General features: G+C 42.6%; 1 protein-coding gene across 1 annotated transcript in view; it reads left to right on the plus strand.

The window, feature by feature from the left end:
- Positions 1-20,942, plus strand: part of TBX15 (T-box transcription factor 15) — a 99,396-nt gene extending 78,454 nt beyond the window's left edge. The window contains exons 7-8 of the mRNA XM_004420601.3: positions 9,699-9,796; positions 20,158-20,942. Of these exons, the coding sequence (XP_004420658.1) occupies positions 9,699-9,796; positions 20,158-20,942 (883 nt within the window). The remainder of the gene's footprint in view (positions 1-9,698; positions 9,797-20,157) is intronic.
- The last annotated feature ends 5,359 nt before the right edge of the window (positions 20,943-26,301 follow it).

Consider the following 26,301-nt stretch of genomic DNA (forward strand, 5'->3'; position numbering starts at 1 on the left):
ATCCATGGAGAAGTACTCCTTGCTTCCAGCCCCATCACATTCTCCTTCACCTCGATGGGGACCAGAGTGACTGATCTGATTGCTAGGTCTGGGAGAAGGAACTCTTCAGGACCTGCTTGCCTGCAGAGATTGTGCATTCTGGCTTCTTTCCATTGTGTGGTAAGCCCAGCAGAGGAGGCCTGCAGTTTTGGGGAGTCAGCTTATTTCAGGGGAGTTCTAGTCTACTCATTCATCCTTCACCCCTATGCCACAGTCTCCAGACAGCTTTATCAATAGTAAAACTGGTATTCTGGTCTCTACTGCATCAGGCTCCTGGGTCTTTCTAGAATTTATTCTGAGTTCAAATGAGGACAAGAGATGATATTCACTGGGCCTTCCAGAACCCCAACAGGACCCACAGTTGGGTCCACAGTGTCAGCCCTGTGGGGTCACCATCATCCGAGCCTGTCATAGTTCTCCCTGCTTCTTTAGGAAGTGTCATTCACACTCTTCCGTGGGAGAAGCTCACCACCCTTCCGGCTTTACTTATGGAGCTGCTACTTTTCATTCCCATGTAATTATGTCCCTGATTAGAAGTCTACACTGAAGTATATGTGTATGTGTTTGTGTGAGTATATGTGTGTTCATGTTGTGGGGAAGAGTAGTAGACTGCTGATCCTTTCAGAGTGGAGACCCTGACAGTTTTGCTTTTAGGCATTGTCTCTGCAAGGGGAGGGAAATTATGTTTGCTTCTAAATTATTCCTCCTTCTAGATTTCTCATAAATTATGTGGCCCAATCTGGCTTTGTTGGGGGGAGGGTCACTATATGTTTACCTTTAATCAGGCCCAGCCCCAGGGCACAATAGCCAGCATTACCTCTGGGAGATTTCTCCTACCTGGAAAAGACAGTAACACCTTCCTGGTCCTGGGGGAAAATAGATTTCCTCAGCTGAGATAATATTTTGTCTTGTGATCTGTGTTCCTGGGCTCTGCCCCCTGCTAGAATGTAAGCTCCTTGAAGACTGCAGCTGGACCTTTTTCAGGTTTCTATTCTTAGATTTTTTCCTATAGTGCCATACAGAGTAAAATAATAATTGTTCATTTAGTTACAAAACTGTAAACAGAATGGATGTGTGGTAGAGAAATTAAAAAGTAGGAACTCTAGAGTAAGAAGTCTTACCCCAACCAAGGGTAAGTCAGGTAGAGCAACAACGGGGAGCTAGTTTTGGACACCAACTAAGAAGGGAAGAAAGAGTGAATCTATAAGTAGGCTTAGTTTTGAAAGACTAAGGTCAATTTTGATTCAAATCTGAGATGAACTGCTGCTGTAAAACACTGAGTTAGCCAAATTGTAGATTAGACACACATACTCTTCAGGCCGTCTGAGCTGGCTCTGGACAGTGGGGCTGTGTCGGTGCTGCCCAGCTCCCTGGAGGAAGACATCCAGCAAGTTTCAGAGTCTGTGCGCCTCAGGAAAGAAGGGGTCCCAGAGGCTGAGCCCAAGCATAGTGAGGTTCGGTTGAGAAAGGTCACTCAGTAGCAAACTGAGAGGTAAAATTACATCTTTGGGGGTGGCCACCCCAATGTGCAGCAGGTTCCAAAGAGAAGAGACAGGTCCGGAAGCTGAAGAGAAGCAAGACTCTTTGCACTAAGTCTCATAGTCAAAAAGCAGCCTTGGGAGGTACATCTGTCCACATGTCCAGAGAGCCCACCGTGCTCAGCTAGAGGGAGCATTACCACCGCAAAATCCTTGCACTTTAAAGGGGACAGCCAGGGGACCAGAAGGAAAGAGGACTCTGTGGGTCTCTCACCCCACATCTAATGTGAAAGCCTTGTCCCTATTAGGAGTGGCTGCCAAGATTTTACAGAAAGCCCAAGTCAGCTTGGGAAATTTTATATAATTCCCAGGGCCTTCCTCCAAAGCAAACACATACATAAAAAGGAGAGGATTAAAATTATGATCTGTCTGGGGAGTGAGAGATTCTATGAACTTGTTTTCAAAGCGCCATGGAGGGCATGACTCTGGCTTCTCCTGTGTCAGCAGCCTTCATCCCATCTTTGACCTTGGGCTTTACCCTTCCTCCCAGCCTCCAGTGCATCTAAGACAACTGCAGCGGGCACTGTCCCATGTGACATGGTTTGTTCCAGATTCTCCTGGCTGACATGGCATCCCAGAAACCACTGCTCTTGGTCCCACGATAGGTCCCAGGTGGAGCGGCCCTTCTGTAGTCCAGGGAGTTGGTGCAGCTTTTTAGGAGGGCGTTTCTTTTTCTATTGGAGTCCACCCTTGGAGGCTTGAACCAGGACACTCAAATTCCACGACTTAAGAACTGTGGGAAAGGAGCCAGTGGCAGGCTCTGTACCATGGGGAGGTTGGCTTACATGAGTCAGTAGTTTTAATAGGTTGCCCCTCACTGAAAAACCAATAGGGCCCGCAGGATGAAGTGCAGGAGGCAATCTGCGTCTGAGCTAATTTTCAGTGTTTCCAGCTCGCAGTGCTCTTTGCTGGGAATGTGGCTGGCGGCTGTCCTTGGTGCCTAGTGTCTCTTTACATATGTTTCAGAGGATGTTGATCTAAAAATGGAGCCATTAATTGCATTATGGGAATGGATGTATTTGCTTGCTGGAAGAAAATGCATAACGAGGCTGACCCTTAACCCAAAGGAAGGAATCTCCACTGGTGGTGGGGAGAATATTAGGAAGTGAGGAATTTTCCTGTGACCCCCTCTTAAGCAGCTGTTGTCACAAGGCCATGTTCATAGAGTGAAGGACCACCTCCTTTGGGGACAGACAGGAACCCCTGTCAGGGCCTAGCCCTTCCTCACAACACCCAATAAGGATGAATGTGCAGCCAGAAAGAGGATGGTGAAATAAGGAATTAGATATCCTAAACTGAACAGAGGAAAAAGGAAAAGTCAGCTAGAACTTAGCCCTATGGCCAGTTTATCTTTGCTTAGATCCAAAAGGAACAGCTTTTCTTTGGGAGTTGGGGGAGGAAGGGTGCAGGGGGATCTCAGTTAAAATCTGTTAGAGTTCTCTGTTTAACAGAGTATCTCAAGTCTTGTCTACACCCTTATCTACCTATTAAGCTGAATAGATGAAATTACTATATTTGTAGGTCAAAAATGGTAAAATATCAGCAATTTCGTACAGTTCAGCCTTATATATTTGTTTCTAGGCATTCAAATCGTAAGTCTGCAAATGGTAGTAATAATGGTTTCATATGGTTTCTGTGGTCCAAGTGGTCCATTTTACCTCCGAGTTGATTGGTGTTAGTACAGTGTTTCCCATTTCGCTGATAGTAAAACTGTCTACAGTGAGGTACTAGCTTTCAGAATTGGCAGATCCAGCAAATGACAGCATCTAGAGAATGACTTCACTCTCTTCTGTTGAGCACAGCTTGCCAGTCAGCAGACAACCTTGTCCTTGTCCACAACTAGTTCCCTGTCACTCTTGAAGGCTCACGCAGGAAGGTTATAGCTAATGAGCTGACCACTTACTTGCCTTCTTTCAACCAGTGCTACTTTGTAAGTCTCTCCCTCACTTCCATTTTCTATATTTTCATTTGTTCTCCCTAGAGCCATTGGCTATATTTTTCCAGGCAGTCTCATCCTGCTCTTTCCCGGCAAGCTTACTAGCCCTGTAGATTTTGCATACTCTTTTGTTATCCCTGGTGCAGGTGCCATTGAGCAGATCTATGGACGTAATCAGTGCTGGACTCCCTCTCAGGCACTGCTGCATTTACAGTTCAAGGTAGCTGGCCCTGTACTGGACTCTGGCAGCAGCATCCTGCCAGACTGCTCCTATTCACCCAGGCCATAGCTGTTTATCCTGTCCCCTGGCTTATGGTCTTTCAGCCAGTATTTAACATTTTTCTCTGTCTTGTTATTTGTTCTCCCTCTTCTGTCATGAACCTTTTCCACCATTGTCCTTTTGTCCATGTGGGTTTGCCAGGGAAAGTTGGCAGTTGTTTTATTATCTATGGCTCTTGCCCAGTGATGGTGTCATCTGACAGAGTGACGTCTTTTTAATGGCTAACATATTGGAGTCTGAAATATCTGCAAGATAATGAGGCCTACAGAGGTTTGAGGGACGCGTTTTCAGCTTTTTGAGGAGAGGATGAGAAATGGAATTAGGTAACATACAGGTCCCTCCACATTCAATCTAGAGCCAGAGGGCTGACAAAGCTTTGAATTCCAGTGAAGCAAGAATGTTTTCTCCTGTGACAGGTCACAACCTAAGCAGACGGTGGGATTTCTTTTGCTTAAGTTAGACCAGTGGTCCTCAGGGTTTCATTGCATTTTCTTTCATTTTGATATATTTTGTCTTTAATCAATATTGTCTTTAATCAATAATCAGGAGGGAGTAGTGTCCTTATCTCCATTTTACAGGTAGAGAGACTGAGGCATGAAGAGGTATCTAACTCAGCCAAGGTGCACTCGTGAGCATCAGGGTTCCGTGTGAACCCAGGCAGTCTGGCTCCAGAGTTTGTGCTTTTAACCACTGTGCTAACCTGCCCCTCGTATGGTTTAGTATTACCAAACTAAAGTTAGACCATTCTAGTAAGATGCTAAGGAACTTCATATTTTAGTTAGCCTGCTTTATGTTATCATGGGTTTTTATTGTACTTCTTGAGGCAGTGAAAACTCCTTATGGACTGCTGTTGCTACCTATTCAGACTCTAAGCAGGGACAGGGTTCCCAAATTGGGAATCACTGGCTAAGGAACAATTTTAACTCTACTCCAAGCATCTGTCCGTTGGACACCAGTTCTTTCAAACCATTGTAAGGCGCATAATGACAGCCAATTCATCATGTGTATGTGCTTATTGTACCATCTGAAGCCAAGTGTTTAATGATGGCTTGTTTTTTTGGCCAATGTGTAGACCTCTTTTAGAATATCCCCAGACAACAAATACCCTGAGAAACTTAGATGGAGGAGCCGATTCCAGATCCAGGGAAGGAGAAGGATGTGTGGAAAGTTTGAGCTCACCTCAGGGGACGAAGGACAGTCTAAGAAAAAGGATTAGAAAGTTGAGCTATGGTAATTAGATCTGAAGAACAGTATATTCTGGCTTTGCATTTTCTCAAATACTGGAAGGAAGAGAAAAGAAAGGAGATCAGAGGCACAGTACTATCCATGGGATAAAATCCAAGCACCTAACATGGAATAAATATCCGTGGTGTCCTCATTTTGCACCCAGAGCTCCAGTCTCTCTGAACTATTTTCAGTTCCCAAAACTTGCCTTCTCTTTCACACCTCCAAGTCTTTGCATATACTGTTAACTCTACTGGGAAAGCTCTTTCTGCCTCTTGTTTGTGTGGAAAACTGCTGGGTACCCTTTAATGTTAAGCTTAAATAACTGGCCTTTTATGGAATCTTCCCTGAGTTTTCTAGATGTATTAAGAACTTCTTGCTCAGTGCTCCATGGCATCTTCTACACATCTCCAATGTAGCATTTATCACACAGTTCAGAAATTAGTCATTTACGTGTTGTTCTCTTTTTATTGAATAGGACACTCTTAAAGGGTAAAGACTGTGTGGAGTTTTTTTTGCCTTTGTATCTCCTGAACCTAGCACATAATTGTTTTGCTGGTTGAGTAACTCCTTTATGACTTTAAGCCCCCATCTCAGTAGACTTCTCTTAGCCCTTGACTATCTTCTGTTGAGAGATGACTGTTGGCCTTATCAATCCCTAGCATATGTTCCCTTTGTTACCAGTATCACCAGCAAATAGTATGGGGAAGAGTCAAAAGTCAGAACTACAGAAAAAAGTAAATGGAAGAAACATAAAAAACAACTCTCTATCTCAAGACAAATAAAAAGCAGAAACTATGCCTTGGTGTGCTGCCTAATAGGTTGGTGAATGTAGTTGTAATTGTTGTTATAATTTTCAAATATTTGCCGAACCTTAAAGGGATAGTCCCACATTTTTTGTTTTTTTTTTTGAATGAGAAGGTTGGAAGACCTTCTTTACAGTCTGGCTATTTTTCCCAATCAGTTGATCTCAAGGCATCATCAATTTGCAAAAGAGCTCTTTGGCTTTCTTCCTCTCCTTCCTTTTCTCCCTCCTCTTCAGTACATTCTGTCGGTTTGGCCAGTGAGCAGACTGAAAAGTCTAAAGAGAAGAGGCCTGGAAATCAGAGAAGTGCTAACAGCCAAAGGACTGAACAAAGAGGGTTTAGATACGGCCTCTGTTGTCACTGGAGCAAACAGGGAAAAGTAAGCAAGAGGAGGACTCTTGCCAATTTGATTGTCTCTGACTGGAAACCTCAAAGATGACATCAGGTCTCTGATGTGCAACAGACCCAAGAGGCCCACCATGTGGAACATGTTAATAACATGTGGTTACCTAAGACCACGTTTTTAATATGTTAGACGATGAATTCACTTTTAAGAACCTTGAGATAAAATTTTACAAAAGTAAGGTAGAACGATGATGAATAAGTAAACAATGTGTTGCTCAGGATAATCTTTGAATAGATATCCAAGTGGCTATCTAAAATGTTAATGGGGAGTTGGCAAGGACTCTTGTAAGAGAAGATGAGGGTAGAAATGACTGGTCTCTGCTGGGGACTCAGACTCTGTTGAAGGTCAGAAATTCCATGACCAGAACGGAAGAAACCAAAGGAAAACTGAAACTTCTCTGAGATGTGAGTCAAGAAAGGCACAAACAGCTATAGAAATAATTCCCAAGTCTTCAGAGTCTTGATTTTTACATCAAGTTGTTTCCCTAAATTTTAGGCTTAGAAAAACGAATGCTGGTTAAAGTTCCTGAAATAATGACTCAGTAATAAAACACAAGGTGGAAATTCATTCATTTCCTTATTAATTCAAAGCATATCACTTGAGATCTTGTCATGTAACAAGCATTGTCCTAAGCACTGGGACACAGAAAAACCTGGGATTCGAAGACATGCTAGTGGTGGAGAGAGGTGAATTATCTAATACTTATCTTGCCATGACACTTCACCAAATCCTGATATATAGAACTAGTACTTTCTAACAATTAGATCTACCCAATGAAGCTTAATGGAGTTTGAGGACAAATAAGTTGTGGCATATAGTAAACAAATAGGATTAATTTTTCTAAAAAGAGATATACTCTGAAAATATAAATAGATTCAGTAAGAGTCTAGGATAAATCTGTAAGAGATGGATCCACAGTGGATTAGTAAAGGGTGGTTAGGAATGTGTGGTCTTAACCATTATTTTTTGGTAGTCATAACCCCTCCCCCACAACTTCACCACCAAAATGACCCTTGTTGTGACAGACTTCTGGACTGGATGGACCATGAGTGTGTCCATATGTGGCATGTCATACATTACATTCTTAACAGCCAAGGAAGGTCTTCCTGATGAGGATGTGGAAAATGTCTGGCACTCTCCCCATTTACCCATTGGTAATGGAACCAGAGGGTAAAAGTTACACCAGAGATTTCAGCCCAAGCTCAGAAAGAACTTTCTAACAGATATGTCAAAAAACTGAATCTTTTCCTTGTGAAATACTCCAACAGAGGTTGGATAACCATCCAAGATGGTATCATAGGAAGTAGTAGTAGATGACACTCAAGATCCTTCCCAATTTTTCAATCTATGATTCTATAACTCAGTCTTTCAGTTGGATTTTAGATTTGGATAAATGGTTACTATCCTATAAGGAGTTTACTACTTAAATAAAATTATTAATACCTTTGCCACAGTCTTTTTTCCTGTTATGAAAATGAAATCAAAGTTCATTTCTATTTCTTTAATAAATATGATACTGGCAGTTTATCAGTGTATTATTGCTACTTCACAGTCTTCTATCACTTTATGATGAAATGAGAAGGGACTGTTCTTTGTCCTTGAGCTAATATTTTGTCCCCACCACTGGTACATGTTCCTGGGAAGAATGGAATAGGAGGTGGAACAATAAAGACCTTGCCATTTGCAGTGAGCCTCCTGTGCCATTAAAGGGAATCCTAAGATGTTCTGGTGGGCCGCCAACATTCCAAAACAAGGCAGTAAGATCTAAGCCTGGCCTATCTATTTCTTATATTCATCAAGGCTCAGCATGGCTTTATCTGCCTATCCCCTTATTATTCTGGACTCCCTAATGGCCTGGACACTTTCTCTCCACAAATAGTTCCATGTACTGTATTCAGCATTAATGTAGGGTGACTATGTGGACATGTCTTCTATTCCTACTTTTAACAGATTAACAGCTAATAAACACCATGCAACACCCTCTCCTCTCAACGTCTTCTAAAAATACAGAGTTTGTTTTGCCAACATTGGTGTATTTAAAGCCTCCAAGCTTCCAGGGAAGACTTTAGAAAGTTAACTGTGCAAGTAAGGCCTGTTCAGAGAGGAAATTTTCCAACACAAAGAGTCAATCAGTCTATCAGCAGCTCATCTGAGAAGAACCTCAAGGGATCTTATAGTTATTTATAAGGGAAGGATATTTATTCTCACTCAAAATAAAACTTGTCACTTTATTCTTGGTGCACAAAACTCTTCTGAAGAGAACTCTGGAAATGTATTATCTAAGGAGAAGGACAGGCAGTATAAGTTTCATCCCAAGAGGGAAAGCTTGTCTTTTCCAGGAAGGGGCACCATGTTACCTTCCAGTGACTTTGCAATGAAACAACTTATGCCGCCTACTCTTTTCTACCCTCCTTCTCGTACCTTCCCCATAGTCCCTGAACATTCCCTCCCTCCACTTAAATAGAAGTGAAGCTGTTAGTTTTAAAGAATTAAGTCAATAATCAGAAGTTGTGTTCAAAGCTTTAAATGAAGCCCCAACCAATACTCTGTTTTGAGGATATGGAACATCAGCAAGAATATGTCAGATAACCTGGATAATTATGTTAAAACAATGTCCATCAGCACCTTATCTATATGACAGAGAATTTATTGAAGGGCAAAGTAGACAGTGTGCACATGGTTCAATTAATGGAGTTTTTAATATCAATGAAACAGAAGCCTTAAAGTAATGTGTTTGTAAAATATTCGATGTTTCCTGAAATCTGACAGTCCCAAGTAAATGACCCTCAAGACCAGCTTGATTATTAGATTATAAAATATTAGATAAATATTTGCAGAGATGTATTGGTCTTTTTGCTCAAGGTATAATCTCTGGGACCAAACCCTTTCTTTGCCTTCAGGTAGGTATTTCTTGTTACAACAGAAACTCAACTGTATTTGATTGCTTACCTCTGCTTTTATTTCTATTGCCTTTCTTGTCTCTGCTGATCTAAGAAGCCTTTAAAGCCACAGCAACTTGACAGTTTCATTGACTCCACATACCCAGTGGTGGAGTTGACTCTGGGACAGGCTGTATGCATTGTGGTAAGGATGATGACATCGTCCTGTGCTAGAGAAACAGTCAGTGCTACTCTCTGCTCAACTCTATTCGTGATATTAGTCACCTTGACATTTAACATTTAACATGTTTTTTTTAATGCAGACCAAATCTCCTTTGAAGAAAGATCAGAGTGAAATTCCATCACACTTATGACTTGCTTGCGAGTAATCTGAATTAGGTTAATTTCTTTTTCCTGCAATCCAGCGTCATCTATACCTTGTGCTCTTCCAGACTAATTTACCTCAGTGGTGATACTCTTGGTGCTTATGTATATACCACTTGTCAGACAAACCACCTCAGGATCTTCAAAAACTCAGTGTATTTCTTGGGATTATTTACAACTTCCTTTGCTGGCTTTTCTCTCTGCAGAACCGGACTGGAAGCCATCATGGAGACTTACGCGTTTTGGAGACCCCCTGTGCGCACACTCACCTTTGAGGATTTCACCACCATGCAAAAACAGCAAGGTAAAGCCCTGGGCAAGGCCTCTGCTTAGTGATAGCACTGAGGGGGGAGCAGGAGCTCAGCTGAATATAGCACATCTGGCCCCAAGCCAGGCCACGGGTTACGAAGAGTACATACTAGGTGGCTCTGTAAATAACCAGGGCATCACCACTTGTGTAAACAAGCTGGTTCCAGAGGCAGCATTTCACCTGGCACCCAAAATTCTCTCTCCTTCCTAAAAGCAAGGTTATGTTCATGATTACGATGGTGGTGAAATTATTATTTGTACCACTAAGCATTCACATAGTCCTTGGTATTTGAAGAGATCTTCATAATAACTTCATTTATTCCTGATGGCAGCCTTATCAGATTTCCTATTCTAGTTTTGTAGATGAGTAAAAACTTAGCTCTGGACAGTGGGAATAAATTGCTCAGGTCAGACAGTGAGGAGGGGGCTGCTATAAGCCCATCTGAATCCTGCAGCTGTGCTCTGTCCTTTTTTGCTTCTGTGGGACAACAGACCTCTCATGTTGAGGGGCTAGGTGGACTCTTTCCTCCCACTGCTTTGTGCCTTTCAATTGCTAATCTCCCTTGTCCTGTAGCTCAGGTTGGGAAACCTGTGGCCGCGTGTACAGAGGGCTCGTGGCCTGATTTCAACTCCTTTTCTCAGTCCAGTCAGTGGCTCTCCCAGGCGCAGCACCCATTCAATGGGTACCCAAATGAAAGCTTCCTAAAGTGTCAGATGCTTTATGAGTCTGCCTCTCTAACCTCCTTCTGCCCCAAAGGGACACTGATCAAAACTACAGATTGAGCTTATTCTGTTCTATCAAATGGTTGCCATTAATAGAACCCTAATTTTTGAATTTGTGGCTCTGTGATATGGGAGGCCATTCTAGGACTTGATAATACTATTACATTCCCTTCTCAGGGGAGCGTCTAGCAGTTTGCATGCTAAATTAGGTTTTGTAACTTAAATTACTGAACCCTCTCAAGTTTTAAGATGAAGATAGTGATTAAAAACGTAGGCTTTGGAGTCAGACAACTTGGGTTAGGCTCTTATCACTGTTCCTTCCTAGCTTTGTGACTTTGGCCAAGTCCCTCCTCCTTGCTGGCACTTAGTTTTCTCATCTGAAAAATGGGAGAATATAACATAATTCTTGTGAGGATTAAATGAGATAATGCATTTAAAAACATAGTAGCTCTCAGTACATGCTAGTTATCATTGCCATCATCATCATAAATCATCTTCGTCCCCCTAGGTCCCTGTATATGGATACCTTAGAGAAAGATGCATCAGGAACAAGATATTGCCTTTCCGATGATTAATTATTCAAAACATGATTAGACCATTCATCTTCACAGGGATCTGGTGAGGCGAGTGATCCAGAATTTCCATCTCTTTTTAGTAAGTGGAGGAGAAATGGAAGCCCTTCATATGAAGCGACTTGCTCCTCATAATGCTGTGATAGAAGCAGGGTCAATACATATTCAGGGTGTTACCACTGCTTTGAGGCCCTTATGGCCCTTAAGAGGCAGAGGTTTTGTGGGAGTTGGGAAATCTGGGCCTTCATCTTTGATGGCCACTAACTCTCCTGGGCAAGTTGCTTCCACTCTGAGTCCATTTCCTCACCTACTGAAGAGGGGTAATTTTTTTGTGAGGCCATTTATATAAACATGCTTTATAATGAAGATGTGTCACGCAAAGATACTTGATTCTATTTATTTCTGAGGTGGCTTCTTGCTTAATTGCCCTTGCTTTACTCATTGACTTTCCAAGCTCTAGATGAGCAAGTGTTTGTATCATGGAGGCTGGTATGAGAAGGTTGGCAGTGATATTGCCAGTTCCTGAGGGCAGGCATTGGTGGCGACATTCTGTTCACTCCCCAAGATCTTCCACAGGGTGTGGTACCCAGGAAGTGCCTAATGAACAATGAATGAGGTCACTTGGTGGCTCAGGTAGGCAGGTCACAGTCTGATTATGTCTGGGGGCACAACCACCTAATATGTGTATGGATATGGATGTGGAGTGATGATTGGGAATGGCAACCTGCATTTCACCAGCATGTGGGGCCATTGGGCAGGTGCAGGCATGGGCAACCTGTGGGAGTGGCTTAGGTGTGCAGCATAGCAGGTTTCGTGGTGCTTCTATTGAAAATTTATTGATATAAAGACTTATTGTTGACACTTGGAAAACAATGGTTTAAGAGAAACTAAACTTTTGAAGCAAAATGTCACACTTATTCAGTGACTCCCTTTTTTATTGGTGGGGGGCGGATATGCTTGGAATTATTGCATACATATGTGAGATGGGGATAGAGGAAAAGCCAAGACCCTATTAAATAGTTTAATTGGAATACATTTTTTGAACCATACACTGAACTTGATCCAGATTCTCATTATTAAAAAATATGTGGCTTGGTTTCTTGACGTTAACAAAGGACGTAAAAGTAACAATACCCATTCCCTCTTCTCTTAAGAACTATGAGTTCCAGTAACTCTGGACAATATCATTCATAAAATGAACAAAAGAGTCATAGCCATCTGTGTTGAACTATTTTGTGTCTTAGAAGAAGTAAAGAGTGGTGAACTTTTAGTGGAAATGTCAGTGGCAGACTGATTTTGTAGTAATTCCCTTTTGGTGAAGAGTGTATTGGCAATGTTGGCACCAAACTTAAGATCTAAATAATGACTGACTCACCCAGGTGTCCATATTACCTCATTGCTTCAAACATATGAGTATCTGGCATGTCAAATATGTGGCCCTAGGACAGTTTTGTGCTGCTGCTGCTGGCGGCTGGATCAACCATTCTGCTTGGATGAGGTTAAGGATACGTTTTTCATTCTGCCCTTGCTGTCATTTTTATTTCTCTTTCATTAAGACCCATCTGTTGACAAAATTTCAAGCACATAGATGAATTAGCCACAGTTTTGCAAAAACCCAAATCTTGCTATTTTTTAAAAAAACATGTTGGGGGCCAGCTCGGTGGCACAGCGGTTAAGTACGCGTGCTCTGCTTCGGTGGCCCGGGGTTTGCAGGTTCTGATCCTGGGCACGCACCGATGCACTGCTTGTCAAGCCATGCTGTGGTGGCGTCCCATATAAAGTAGAGGAAGATGGGCACGGATGTTAGCCCAGAGCCAGTCTTCTTTGGCAAAAAGAGGAGGATTGGCATTGGATGTTAGCTCAGGGCTGACCTTCTTCATAAAAGAAACAAAAAACCCCCACAACATATTGAGTGGGTGTTCTGTATAGTTGTTTTCTCTTATGGAGAAGAATGCCTGGGATTCATTATCCTCTGCCTTTTACACACACACACAAAAACTGAGGCATAGAGTAGTCTAGTAACGTATCTGCAGTTAAGTGGTGGCAGAACTGAGTTGAGAACTCCAAAGTAGATCTTCTACTTGACAGGTCAGTTTCCTTTCCACCAAGACCACGTTATCTTTCTGCATTCTTGTTTACTAGAGCTTTAATATTCCACAAAAAAATTTAGTTTATTTTTCCAATTGATGGTTTATTGTCAACAGCTTGAGCATTAACTCTAAATAGGTCCATGTTTCATTTTTATGAAGTCAAGTGTATTGTCTTATCTTCAGACATCTTCATTTAGAATCAGCCAGGGAGTCTATACTTTGCAGAGTCTGGAGATAGGAATTATATTTCAGGAATGGCTTCTGCCTGAATACCGTGAGTGGCAGAGACAAAATGAACCAACCAAGTAAGTTATGCTTGGCGAAGTTGACTGAGGCAACACAGACGCAGAAGAAAAAAGAAATATGAGCCCAGGTCAGTTATAGCCAAGTTCAATCATGTTGTTCTCATGATGTTCTGATGATGATGTTCTGATGATATATACAATGGAGCTGTTTGTATGGCTAAAACTGAGAGAGCTTTTGTGAGCAGCATCTCCAAGTGATCTGACAACTGTTGTGTGAAAAGGAACCATGCTGGACCAGTGACATGAGAGCTGGCAGTACATCTCCTTCAGTGGAAAGGAGGAGACCTGCCATTTACAGAAGCCCTCCCTTCTCCTCAACTGGTAGCAGACATCACTAGATGGATTTCAACACCATTGGGTCTTTTAATGTTTCTCAGGCAGTTAAAAATTAGGATTCTGAGGGTCTCTGTTGGTGTCGGGATTTCCATTAGTTTGGTTTATATTAATTAGAGGTTGGTCGGTGAAAGGGATCAGATACTGAGCAAGTTCATACTAGTAAAAGATTGGGAAAGAAGAACAGTTCAATGGACAGCAGTCTTTGAAGTACCGTGTGATCGTTGTAATGCTTCCAAGATAGATAACTTATGCAGCTCTCATTTATCATTGAGTTAAGGAATAATGCCCATGAGGAGCTCATGATAGGAATTGGAGAACATCTCAATTCAATCCACTAAAACAATTATTGATTACATATTCTGTTTTGTCCCAAAAGTCGCTTATGCTCAATGTGTTTAAAACTGAGTCCATCATTTACCTCACAGACTTGGCGCCCTCTCCTGGGGGAAGGACACCACCAACCGTTGTCATCCTGATGTTTCCCTCCTTCCGCAACCACCATAACCAACCATTACCAAGTCCTCCAATCCATTCACATCTCTAATCTCCCTTGCCACCACTCCACTCCAAACTGTCATCATCTCTCACCTGACTTCATTCTCAGGCTCCCCATGGTGGTAACATAGCTGCCAGCAGTGCTGGACCTACATCTTTTTAGATTTAAATCTGATGGGAAAGGTCATGTGCCTCTCTCCTAAGGTTTCTAGCAAACTCTCACCTAGTCTCATTGACTCTAATTGGGTCAGCCCTGAAGCAATTACTGTGGGGGTGGGGGTGGGGAATATGATGCCTCAATTGTCCAGGCATGAGTCACCTACCTTCCCTGGAGGTAGGGGTGAAAGGGTAAGAGTGGGAGAGGAGATATTTCTGAGTGGGAAAACTGGGTCCTGTTGCCAGGAGAGAGGCAGATTAGTTCTAAATGACAGTAACAACAGATGTGCACTGCAGCAAGGAAGGCAGTAAAACAACAGAGAAAACAAACGAGTTAATGGAAAGCGAAAAAATGGGGCAGTCCACCTAGGGAATGTGGTGGGTGTCAAGTAGGGCCATCTAAGAAGCAGGAAAACTCAGAGCACAGAGGACCAATGTGAAAAATGAGAATTGGGTGAATACATTAAAAGCCATTTTAAAAGGAAGAGGTTAGGATCTATGCGTATCTTTAAACTTTATGCAGAAGGATGCGCTAGGAGTCTAAGATTGGAATCATACAATTCCCATTAGCACTATAATGTTTCACATTTGCATTTTGAGAAGGATACTCATTTCAACTGTGGGTAATTCCTCTGTTGAGATGAACAGGGCTGTGATCATTTAACTTTATGGCCTCTGGGTTGATTCCCTGGAATCAGTCCTCAGGGTGCTGACATTTTACCTCTTACCTGTTTGAAAGCCTCAAAGAAGGCTACTAAAGGACACACAGTGAATCAGCACTCTGTGGGGACAGATGCCATCAAGTTATACGAGAGAAGAGTCTGGCTTGTGGAACCAAGTAATTACATGGAAATTTATTCTTTATTAGCCCAGATGGGATTTTGTTTTACTGTTTTTCAGTTTTCGGAAAAAAAAGCACAACAAAATAGACCCAAAAGGAAAACTGTATGTGAAAGCCTTCATATTACAATCTGGAAGTGATCAATTTAAAGATGCAAAAGTCAGCAGGTTCGGTATTCAGGATTTTCACTGTCACATTTAACTTGTCTTCATGGCACACAAGTATATTCTAGATTATTGTCCTCGTATGGAATCACTGCTAAACATGTATTCTTTTTGGTTATTTTGGCTGTTAGCCTTGAATATTGGAGCAGCTTAATGTCGAATATGAATTTTAATGAGCACCTCCTCACTTTGGTCCCAGGTAGAATAGGATGCAGGGAGGCAGGGTGGATAGGGGATTGGTTTTGGAACGCCAGCGAGTTTTCAGCTACTTAAGGCGTTACATTTTAATCACCTCCCAGAAGTGGATCAAGGCCTCTGAGGATATTGGAAAGACATCAATCTACCTATTTGTGTTCAATTCCACTTTGCTTGATCTGAGAAGAGATGGAGACATGCGGCATCCCATTTCCATCCCAGGCAGGGGGTGAGGGAAGAGGGAAAGATAGTTCAGAGAGGGAATGGAGTTGGTTTAGCCTTTGGGAATATGGGCCTGGTGGTCCCATAGCTGTCAGATGCCCAGTGCTCCATCTCACAGCCATGCAGGCTCCTCTAGCTTGTTAATCTGGGCTTCTAGCTGTGATATAATGCTCATCAGTGTGTGGAGAGCAGAGATGCTCAGCTCCACGGACAGAGGCCAACACCTGAGAGCCATCCCCATTAGAACCCAAATGCCCCAAGATTCCTCTCTCCTTCCTTCACTCCTTCACTGATAGAAGGGAAGAGAACAGTATTTAATGCCTATGTGCACTTCGTAATATATATTATTTTACCTATTTTTCAAAACATCCCTACAAGGTAGATATTCAAAATTCCATTTGTATGGAGAGGCTAACTTGTTAAGGTCTCATAATCAGTAAGACAGCTGGGATTGGAACCAGCTTTGTCTGACTCTATAGTCCATGCTCATCCATTAAATAAAGTTTAAATCAAGAGTCTCAGAGCATTCTGGACGTGGTGGATACAGAGGGGATGAGGGCAAAGGGAAGAGTGCTATGCAGGAAAGGGAGGGAGGCAGGCTTTTTTTTGAGAGGCAGCTCTGACCTCTCTGTATCAGTGTGGCCTGGCCTCCCACCCTGCCGTAGCTCTTCTGTGATGAGAGGCCTCTAGTCAGCCAAGTGTTGAAATGCACAGGGAGGGCAGACTGCCTCCTTATGCTTATTTAGCACTCGGCTGGCAATCCCGATCTTGTTTAACAGCTGACAAGCTGTTAGATCATAAGAGAGTAAGGACTTCTCAGTATCTGGGTTTGCTTCTCTGCAAAATGAATACCCTAGTCTTCTCTATGTGGATTTTGAAAAATAGCTATCATCTGTATTGAGTACTTTAAGTGCATTAAGAGCATTACTTCAAAGTGCATGGGGGCAATGTGACCTTCTCTTGGACAGGCTTGCTCTCCACCTTCAAACACTAGTTCATATGGGGGTTCCCACCCCTGAAGCTCAGCAGGCCACCAAGTCTCATTTCCAGTGAGTGTCATTTAAAAGCCAAAGCAAGCTGACTACAAACTTTTTAACATGTGTCTCTCATCTGCTCAGCAGAAATCCCTGCAACTTCTTAATAGTTCCCTTTTTATTTTTTTGTAGCGAAACCAATTGAGGCCTTAAATCAGTACCATTTGTTCCATCTTGGGCCATCCGAGAAAACCATTTAGAGTTGTAAAGTCATCTGCTCCACCTTGCACTTCCTGCTGCAGGGCTCAGGCCAGCGCCTGATGGAGCGTACCTATAACAGGACAGTACAGTGTGCGAAACATGGAGTCTCCTTGGGGACAACGTAAACACCAGATCTGGGAGAGCAAGGATGGACTTTCAAAGAGAGGAGACCAGATACAGATCCTTAAAACACAAATCTCTTTACAGCTGGAGTCAAGTTTCTCCATTTGTGCCACAGCACTTATTTCACTGAAGCTCATGGCATTTAGGGTGGAAGAGGAGGAAAATGGGTAGGATGCCTCAAAGAGGAACCACACACTTGCAGAAAATGAATTCCTGAGCTTCTCGTAAGGCCCTGCAGGCTAGGCCATTCAGAGGTACAAAAACAAGGAGCGTGAGATGTTCTTCCTCATCCTTCTCAGCCTCTCCTTCCAGAACTCCTTCGTTATATTAAAATGATTCCTTGGAAAGTACTTGTTATTGGCTATTCACATTTTAGCATAAGTTTAATCCTCAGACACAGATATAATTCTGAGAAGGACAGAAACTGAAGCCCACCAGTTTGAGCCCCTCATTTCACAGATGAGGAGAATTAATAGGTAGCCTGCCTTGCCTGTGGTCATGTGTTGGACGGAGGCCAATGGACCTAGAATTGGGCTTGGTGCTCTTCCTACCATGGTCAGCTACTGGCTTACTTCTCCCAGTGGTATCTACAGCGTTGGCCTTATCTCAATTTTTGGGATAAAAATCTTTTACCTCTCTTAAAGGAATTTAAGGCATGATCAAGAAACAAGGAAGGAGAATTTCCTGAAATGACTCTAAAATCAGCAGCTATTTATAACTAAATCCAATTCAGCCTTGGAAGTTCATTGAGGAAATTTTTTTGACCAAGGGGGAGATGATATTAGTTGGGCTTTGTAAAAATTTAACTCTGAAAAAACTATTAACAAGAGCAAATTTCTACTTAGTAGCCAATACTATTACCATACCTGTGGATGTAGGCTGAGGGTTTTTATTCCTACTAAAAATTAACTTCAGGTTCCTCTTTGAGGCATCTGCCTCTCAGCTCTCACATCTGGACCTTCCTCCCTGGCACACTGTGGTTGGTTTCTTTTTATCCCAATATCTCTGGAATCCTGCTGGTTTTCTTTACATTTTCCTCACTGATAAAAACCTTATTCCTGCTCCTTTCCACTTGAAAGTCCTTTATCCTTTTAGAACAGCTCAGGTTCTAAGAGTGCCTACATGAGTTGTGGATGACTCAAAGGTACCATACCCCTTGGGGAATCATAGCTCTCAACAATTCTGGGAAAGTCCCAACCTTGCCCTGAAGGAGGAATTTTATCACCGAGATTCCCTATGGAAGACAAAGTAGCCACTCACTCTGGAACTAAAATGAAAGGTTCAGCAGCCCTAGCACTCACCATCGTCTTTAACTTCCAATGAGGTAGACAGAAAGTGGATGCTGCACTGTTGCTTCCTAGCACCGGCAAAGGGGAGGCTTGGAAAGGTAATTTTTGGCCTTCTTAAACTGAGAACACATTTGAAGTAGGTTGGGTTGACCTGGCCCTTCATCTGGTCTGTGGGTGCATCAACCACCAATCCGGTTCTAATATCTGTAAGTCATAAGAGCAACTCTTTCAAATACAGATTCAGGGACTTTAGGAGATGAAAGGGACCTGCAGGTCCTCCAATCCAAAGTGTGGTGCCTAGACCAGCAGTGTCAGTATCATCTGAGAACTTTTTGGGAATGCAAATTCTCAAGCCCTGCCCCAGACCTATAGAATCAGAAACTCTGGGAGTGGAGTCAGTGATCTGTGTTAACAAGCCCTCTCTCTCTCAAGTTTAAGAATCACTACTCTGGGTCCTATGAAATAAGGAATTTAGGTTGTATCATTGGTTCTCAACCCTGGCTCTACATTAGAATCATGTGGGGAGCTTTGAAAACAATATGGATATGGAGGTCCCACGCTCAGAGATTCTCATTTAGTTGGTCTGACATGGGATCCTGGAACTTGAGCATTTTTTAGCTCACAGCTTCTCCTAGCTTGAGAACCACTGATCTAACTCAATTTCTCATCTTCAAGATAAAGAAACTGAAACCCAGAGAGGGTAAGTGATGTGTTCAGGGTCACAGCTGGGGTTAGTGAGGCAGAGCTGTGAGTAGAATGCAGATCTCCTGACTTTATGACCTGTTTGGCCTCTTGTCCTCATAAATATCCAAAATCCAAATACTACATTTACAGTCTTCGTTCCGGTCTCAGACTGGACAGGCTTTTATAAAAGGAGATTAGCAGAGCTGCTCTGGATCATAATGATTTAGTTTTGGGTTAGTGTTGCTTTATGTTAAACTAGCTCTTATAATTGTGCTCATAATGTCTTTGATATGACAGAACTTCAATTCCATATCCCAGTTCCCACTGCCTGGGCCCATCTGCTTAGCCCTCCCAGGCCTCAACCTTGACTTGGCACTCTGCCCCAGTATCCCATTTCCACTGAGAGCAAGGTCCTGAGATTTGGTATCCTATATTTTTAGCTAGAAGACTAAATACAGTGAAGTAAGCAACAGTGCAGGTTAAAGTACATATTTAATGCATTTCCACCGAGAAGGGGAAAAGTTGAGCAAGTGGATTTTAATGCTGATTACTAGAGGTTTTCTGGAAAGTGAAGTTGCTGGCGAGAAATGGCAAAGTGAATATTGGACAGTTTTTATTTATTTAAAAAAAAATACTAAGAGTCTTACACAGAGAAACAAAAGAGTTTAGTGGTTTTTGTCACCCTCTTTGTCCTCTCTTTTGGAGTGGTGTGTGTGTGTGTGTGTGTGCGCGTGTGTGTGCCTGTGCACGTGGGCACAGATAGAATCACTTAGCATAAGTCTGCTGAGTTAAGAGAAAGCAATGGTTTTGTAAAAATCAGCCCATCTTGGACATTCGAGGGTACCTCCTGCCTAGCTTGCATCTGGCCTAGACAGACTCATCTTAAAAGGCCTCTGTCTCAATAGTGTTTATGTTTTATTTTTCAGGGGGCAGCACAGGCACTTCCCCAACCACCTCCAGCACCGGGACACCATCCCCTTCAGCTTCTTCTCATCTTTTATCTCCATCCTGTTCTCCTCCAACATTTCATCTGGCCCCCAACACTTTCAACGTGGGCTGTCGAGAGAGCCAGCTGTGTAATCTAAACCTCTCTGATTATCCACCGTGTGCCCGAAGCAACATGGCTGCCTTGCAGAGCTACCCAGGGCTGAGTGACAGTGGCTACAATAGGCTCCAGAGTGGCACTACTTCAGCCACTCAGCCCTCCGAAACCTTCATGCCTCAGAGGACTCCATCCCTGATCTCAGGAATACCAACTCCTCCTTCGTTGCCTAGCAACAGCAAGATGGAAGCCTACGGTGGCCAACTGGGGTCCTTCCCCACTTCCCAGTTTCAGTATGTCATGCAGGCAGGCAATGCAGCCTCCAGCTCCTCCTCACCACACATGTTCGGGAGCAGCCACATGCAGCAGAGCTCCTACAATGCCTTCTCTCTCCACAACCCTTACAATCTGTACGGATACAATTTCCCCACTTCCCCTAGGCTAGCTGCAAGCCCAGAAAAACTGAGCGCCTCTCAAAGCACTTTACTCTGTTCTTCTCCTTCCAATGGGGCCTTTGGAGAGAGGCAGTACCTGCCTACAGGGATGGAGCACAGCATGCACATGATTAGCCCTTCGCCCAATAATCAGCAGGCGACTAACACCTGTGATGGCCGACAGTATGGGGCAGTCCCAGGCTCTTCCTCCCAGATGTCAGTACACATGGTTTAATGGCCAGTCTAGACACCATGGAGCCGACAGCAGCCAAGACCCCAGAATCTCCATGGGCAGATCCTTTGGGAGCCCAACACCTTTGAAAAACAGGAACTGTGTATTATTTTTATTTTCTTTTCTGGAGGAGGAAAGCACATACCCAAGATCAACAAGAGACATTTAAGACACTGAAGGATACTTGTGGTGGAATCATCCCCAACTCGGTGGCCATTCTCCTGCCTTTCCAAACCTTAAGTTTTATAAAGCATTGTCTACTCCAGAGTGGCCTTTGAAGAAACTTAATAATCATTTTATAATAAAGTTAGGGGAGATGCTAGCGTGTAGCAGCCATGAAATTTGCCCACACAAATACAGACCTACCTATACATCATACATGCATGCATGCATACACACACATATATATTCATACACAGACTAATACATACACAAACATACATGCACATTGACTCAGAACTGGGTGAACTCTGTGGAGGGAGGCCCAGAATGGGTGCTTTCACCAAGAATTTGTCTATGTACAACACTAGATGGACTGGGCCAGCAGTAGCTGCCAACCTTTATCCCCTGCAGCTTACCCTATTTCTGGAATGAACCGTGTATCCTGAAACCCCTTCCCATCAATGAAGGTGGACAGACATCAGTACTACAGCTGGACTTGGCTTCCTGAAAAAGATCGCTTTTGAACTTTGGCTCTCTTCACTGGGTGGGCTATCATGGATGCTCCTAGTGCTGCCTGTGAAAAGCGAGAGTAAGAGCAGCTGAACAAGAGAGAGAAAGAGAAAAGAATAGAGAGCAAGAGAGAGGCGGAGAGCAAGACTGAGAGAGGAAGTGTGAGCAATGATGAGAGTTTTAATTCACCACGGAAATTTGTTTTTGGTTTGTTTCTCTCCTTCCCCCGTACAGGTGATAGAAAGAATCATGGCGTTGTTGAGGAGTAAACCTCTCTAGGACACTGTGCATGGTCAGGGCACCGGTGAGAGTGACTGGGGCATGGAATGCATCTCCATCCCACAGCTCTGACCGTTGTGATCCAGAAGAGGGGTGCACCGCATGGGAAGTGCCGATTCCTGCGCATGCAGCCTGGCAGCGTGAGGGAAATAGAAGGAGTGTGAAAAAGGAAGAGTTTTATAATCCCGGCAGATGATACCAAGAGCAGAGGCGACAAATAGAGGCCTGGCCTTCCGCATGCCAGATCCAGACACCCACTTGGATTGCCTGCCCCCTAGCCCCTGTGGCAGGGAAATCCCATCATGTTCCAGGGAATTGCAGATGGGCCTTCTACAGCCTTCCACCTGCCCTTAGAGCTCCATTTTTATCAAATAGTTCATTGCATTTTGAAGTTTTGGGTTTTTTCCTTCATCTTTCCCTTCCCCTTCAAATCCTTTAATGATAAGAAAACAAGTGAAGTTTGGTGCAAGCTAAACTTTTTAAGTGGTGTGGAAATGCAAATAATACCAAGTAAAATAATACAGATATTATTGAGATTTTTGGTTTTGAGGTGTTGTAGATAAATGTATTTATGTGCCTAGTGGGGAATCCAATATTATGAATATTAAAAAAGGGGGCAATAAAAAGGGTATGTAAAATATGTATGAAGAAAAGGTGTATAAAAATTTGCCCTTATGCACGAACTCTGTTTCTAAGTGCCAAGCACAGAAAGCCGCTAAATAAAATCTTTGCAATTGTTTTCTGCGTGTTTGTTCCTATGGAAAAGTAAATAGCAGCCTGTGCATTTGCATTATGCTTTACAACAGCATAGCACTCTCATCTATACCATTTTACATGGTCTTTATATAGTCCCCATAAAGAAAATATTACCATCCTCATTTTATGATTAGTAACTGAGATCCAAAGAGATTAAGTGAATTATTCAGGATCACAAAGCCCGTCAGAGAGGGAACTAGGACTTGCAACCAGATCTGACTCTAGTGGGATGTTCACTTTCGTACTAGCTGCAGAAACCTGTGTGAGTCTAACAGCAATCCTCATCATAGTGATGTGCCAGACACAGACCATGTATTTCACGTGAGTATCTCATGCCATCCTTCCACAATTCCGTGAGGTAGGTATTATTTTTACCATCAATTTATAGATCTGGAAACACGCTTTAAAAAGTTTAAATACTTGACAAAGGCCCTCAGGTAGCAAGTGATTGAGCTGGCAATTTGACCTTAGGGTCTGTGCAATTAGCACTATGTCATTCTTCCAGAGCCCCAGCAGTCCCATGAGGCCGTTGGACAATCAGGAAAGAAGATACATCCTAAGGAGTTGAGGCAAGAGTGCCTCTGAGGCTGGATTTACTTGCTATGTTTAATTGTAAATATATACCTTCCACCTTGAATGCACCACCACAGCACAGGACGAGTAACTTTCAGTTGTCATGCATCAAATGACAACTTCTAAGAGACTAATAAAATGCCTAGGGCTATTCCACTTATAAACACGTTTCCATATTCTCTCATTTGAACCTCACAATAACCATGAGGGGTGGACAGGAAGTATTGTTTTGCAAACGGGAGAGCAGTATTGTAAAGGCTGTGACCTACCCATACTTGAGTGTAGCTGGGAAACAGTGGAGCTAAGACTTGAAATCTCCTGCTCTTACCCCAACCCTGGACTGTTTCCCCATGGACACGCACCCTGGCAGCCCACTGATCCATTTCACCAGGGCTTGATTTGGGGGGCTCAGGTTGCTGATCACCAAACTCACTCACTGGAAATGGAGCTTGATGTAGGGGAGACAAACTTTTATAATTAATCATTGCTTTGGTTTTATAAATAACTTCAAATAGTGGCATGCCAGTTAGTTCCATTAACCATCAAACCATTGCCGAAATAACTGGGAGAATAGCTGATGAGTACCGCGATGGAGTGTGGGCACTCTGGGTGTGACATGTCTCAAATCTTAAAATGACTCCTATTTGGAAATCTTGCATTCAACCTTTGGCTTCATAAAGGTAGATGGAAAATAAGGACATATGAAGCTTATGGTTATTTCTGTCTGATTTAGCTGCATACCAAATATTGTTCATTGGTCTAACAGTGTTTGAGGTTTTAGGTAATAGATAATTATAATATGCCAAATAGCAAACTTGACATAGAAATCTCCAAATTTTCATTTAACAGTAAGAATAATAATTTCAATAATCATTTAAGAGTGGTAAGTACAGAAAATTTCTGTAATTCGGATTAATTAGAACAATCAAAGTCAGTTATATTTGAATTATGGCATATGTTTCTATCTGTAACTGAGAAAGTAATAATGTTTATTTTAACATGAACTGGATAAAGAATTGTCAAGAATATGATCTACCCAATTCTCTTTAAGAAATGGTGAAAATTCATTATAATTGGCACATTGATTACATACCAAAGGGCTATTAGAAAGATGCTCTACCCTTGCTCACGTTTCTTGAGGAAAGGCTGTCTTGTTCCTCTTCGTGTTACTGAGCCCTAAGGGACCAGTGACCCGCAAGTGAGTCCTTTTACGTGCAGTCACTCAGGCCAACAGAACAAGACCAGGTTCGGAATAGCAGAGTGGAAACTTTATTGTTGATCAAGGAATGGAGAAGGGAGAGCTCGTGCTATAAAGACACCTTCTTCCCAAAGACAGGAAAAGGGGAACTTTCAAAGGGCAAGGGGTCGTGGCGTCATCAGGGTTCCGGGGGAAGGGGGTGGAGACTTCCAGGCACAGTTGGTGCATGAGCAGTTTTGGGGACTCCTTTGTACAGGGCACCAAATGTGCTTAGCAAGGTACGTTCCTCCCCACCCCCACCCCTGGGCGGGGATCTCAGCATGGTAATGAGGCAAGGGTGACTCCAGGTCCTTCTGCACAGTGTGGTTGGGCTAGAACTGGTTTACGGAGGTTTACAGCTGTGGGTTCTTTGACGCATAGCTGAAAAACAGCTCAAATGAACATGTGAGGTGTGGGCCAAAGCTGTTTCTTATTAAGAATACATGTCGATGTGCCAGGGATACGTATGGGTGACATTCGCATCCTCAATGCCTAGGAAAATTCCTGGCCTAGTATGGAATCTCAATACATATCCCTTTGTATTGTTGAATTTTTTGACCAAACACATTTTTCAAGGATAGTGCAAAATGGTTGTATGGCTGAATTATCATTCACGTCAAATTAGTGGGACCTAAATTTAAAAAGATTTATTGTTCTTCATATAGTATTCTCTGACAGATTAATGTAAACTTAATTTCGATACTAGCTTGCCAGCATCCATTACACATAACTGAGGGTTAAAAAATATATGTTATAGTTTCTTTCTTGAAAGGGTTTACTTTTCAGGCAGTCATGCACATGTGAGGCAAATGATATAAAAGGCTCTGAAAGTTCAGAGAAGATGCTCAGTGTAAGAAGGCGAGGTTGGGATTGTTGTCATTGGGGAGGTAGAACTTGATTGAGCTTTGAAGGACGCTCAGAATTTTTATTGAAGTAAGGAATGATGGGTTAAGAATGAAATAACATTTTAAAAGTCAATAAAATAAATAAATTTCAGAGGAAAAATGATAGCATCTCAACTCAAACCTAATGATTTAACAAAACTGTAGACCTTCAGAATCTTCTTGCAGCCTATAGACTAATATCCTCTTCTATGAAATATTTTATCATTAGTGAGAGTGCTGAGGGCTGAGATGGAAGGGCTGAGCTGTTTGGCTGATGCCAAATGTTTGATTCATTGCTTAGTGCTCTGAGGATTTCATAGAAGCTCTGCTGTACCAATTTGCATTCAATAAGCTAAAGGAGAGTTGTCTTCCTAAGGAAACCCAGCCGCAAAGATAAATTTTCACAAGGCTTTTCTGCTTATGATTGTCAGTTGGAGCTCTGATTTCCAGAGAGGGCCATGCCTGTGACCAGCTTCATTCATTCATCTGGTTCAATTCAATAAATACTTATTTAATACCTACTCTGTGCCAAGCACTGTCTTTGGCATGAGGACATAGAAGTGAACAATTAGACACATTCCTGCCTTTGAGGAGCTCATGGTCTTGTGGGAGACTGATATGGAATACAATAGCAAATAAATGAATAATATAATTTCAGAATGCAAAAATAATTTTGAGGAAATGAAAATTAATAGGATAATGGAGAGAGATTGGAGATTGAGGATGAAGCCTCATTTAGATAGGGTTTTCTAAGACAGCTGCTCTAAGTAGGTGACATTTGAGCTAGTAAAAAAGCAGGTATTATCTTAGAATTTGCTTACTCCAACTTGTGCCAAGGGCAGCCATATCCTCACTGCTAGTGTTGCGTTCGCTGAGGCCAGACACTTTTGTCCTTCCAAGGGCTTTGTACCATTGATACTTATTTGCTAAAGCCTTGCTGCTGGCCTTCTGGGACTGGGGC

The sequence above is a fragment of the Ceratotherium simum genome, chromosome 2 (genome assembly GCF_057802395.1).
Source record: "Ceratotherium simum simum isolate JZ-2026a chromosome 2, ASM5780239v1, whole genome shotgun sequence".
NCBI lineage: Eukaryota > Metazoa > Chordata > Mammalia > Perissodactyla > Rhinocerotidae > Ceratotherium > Ceratotherium simum.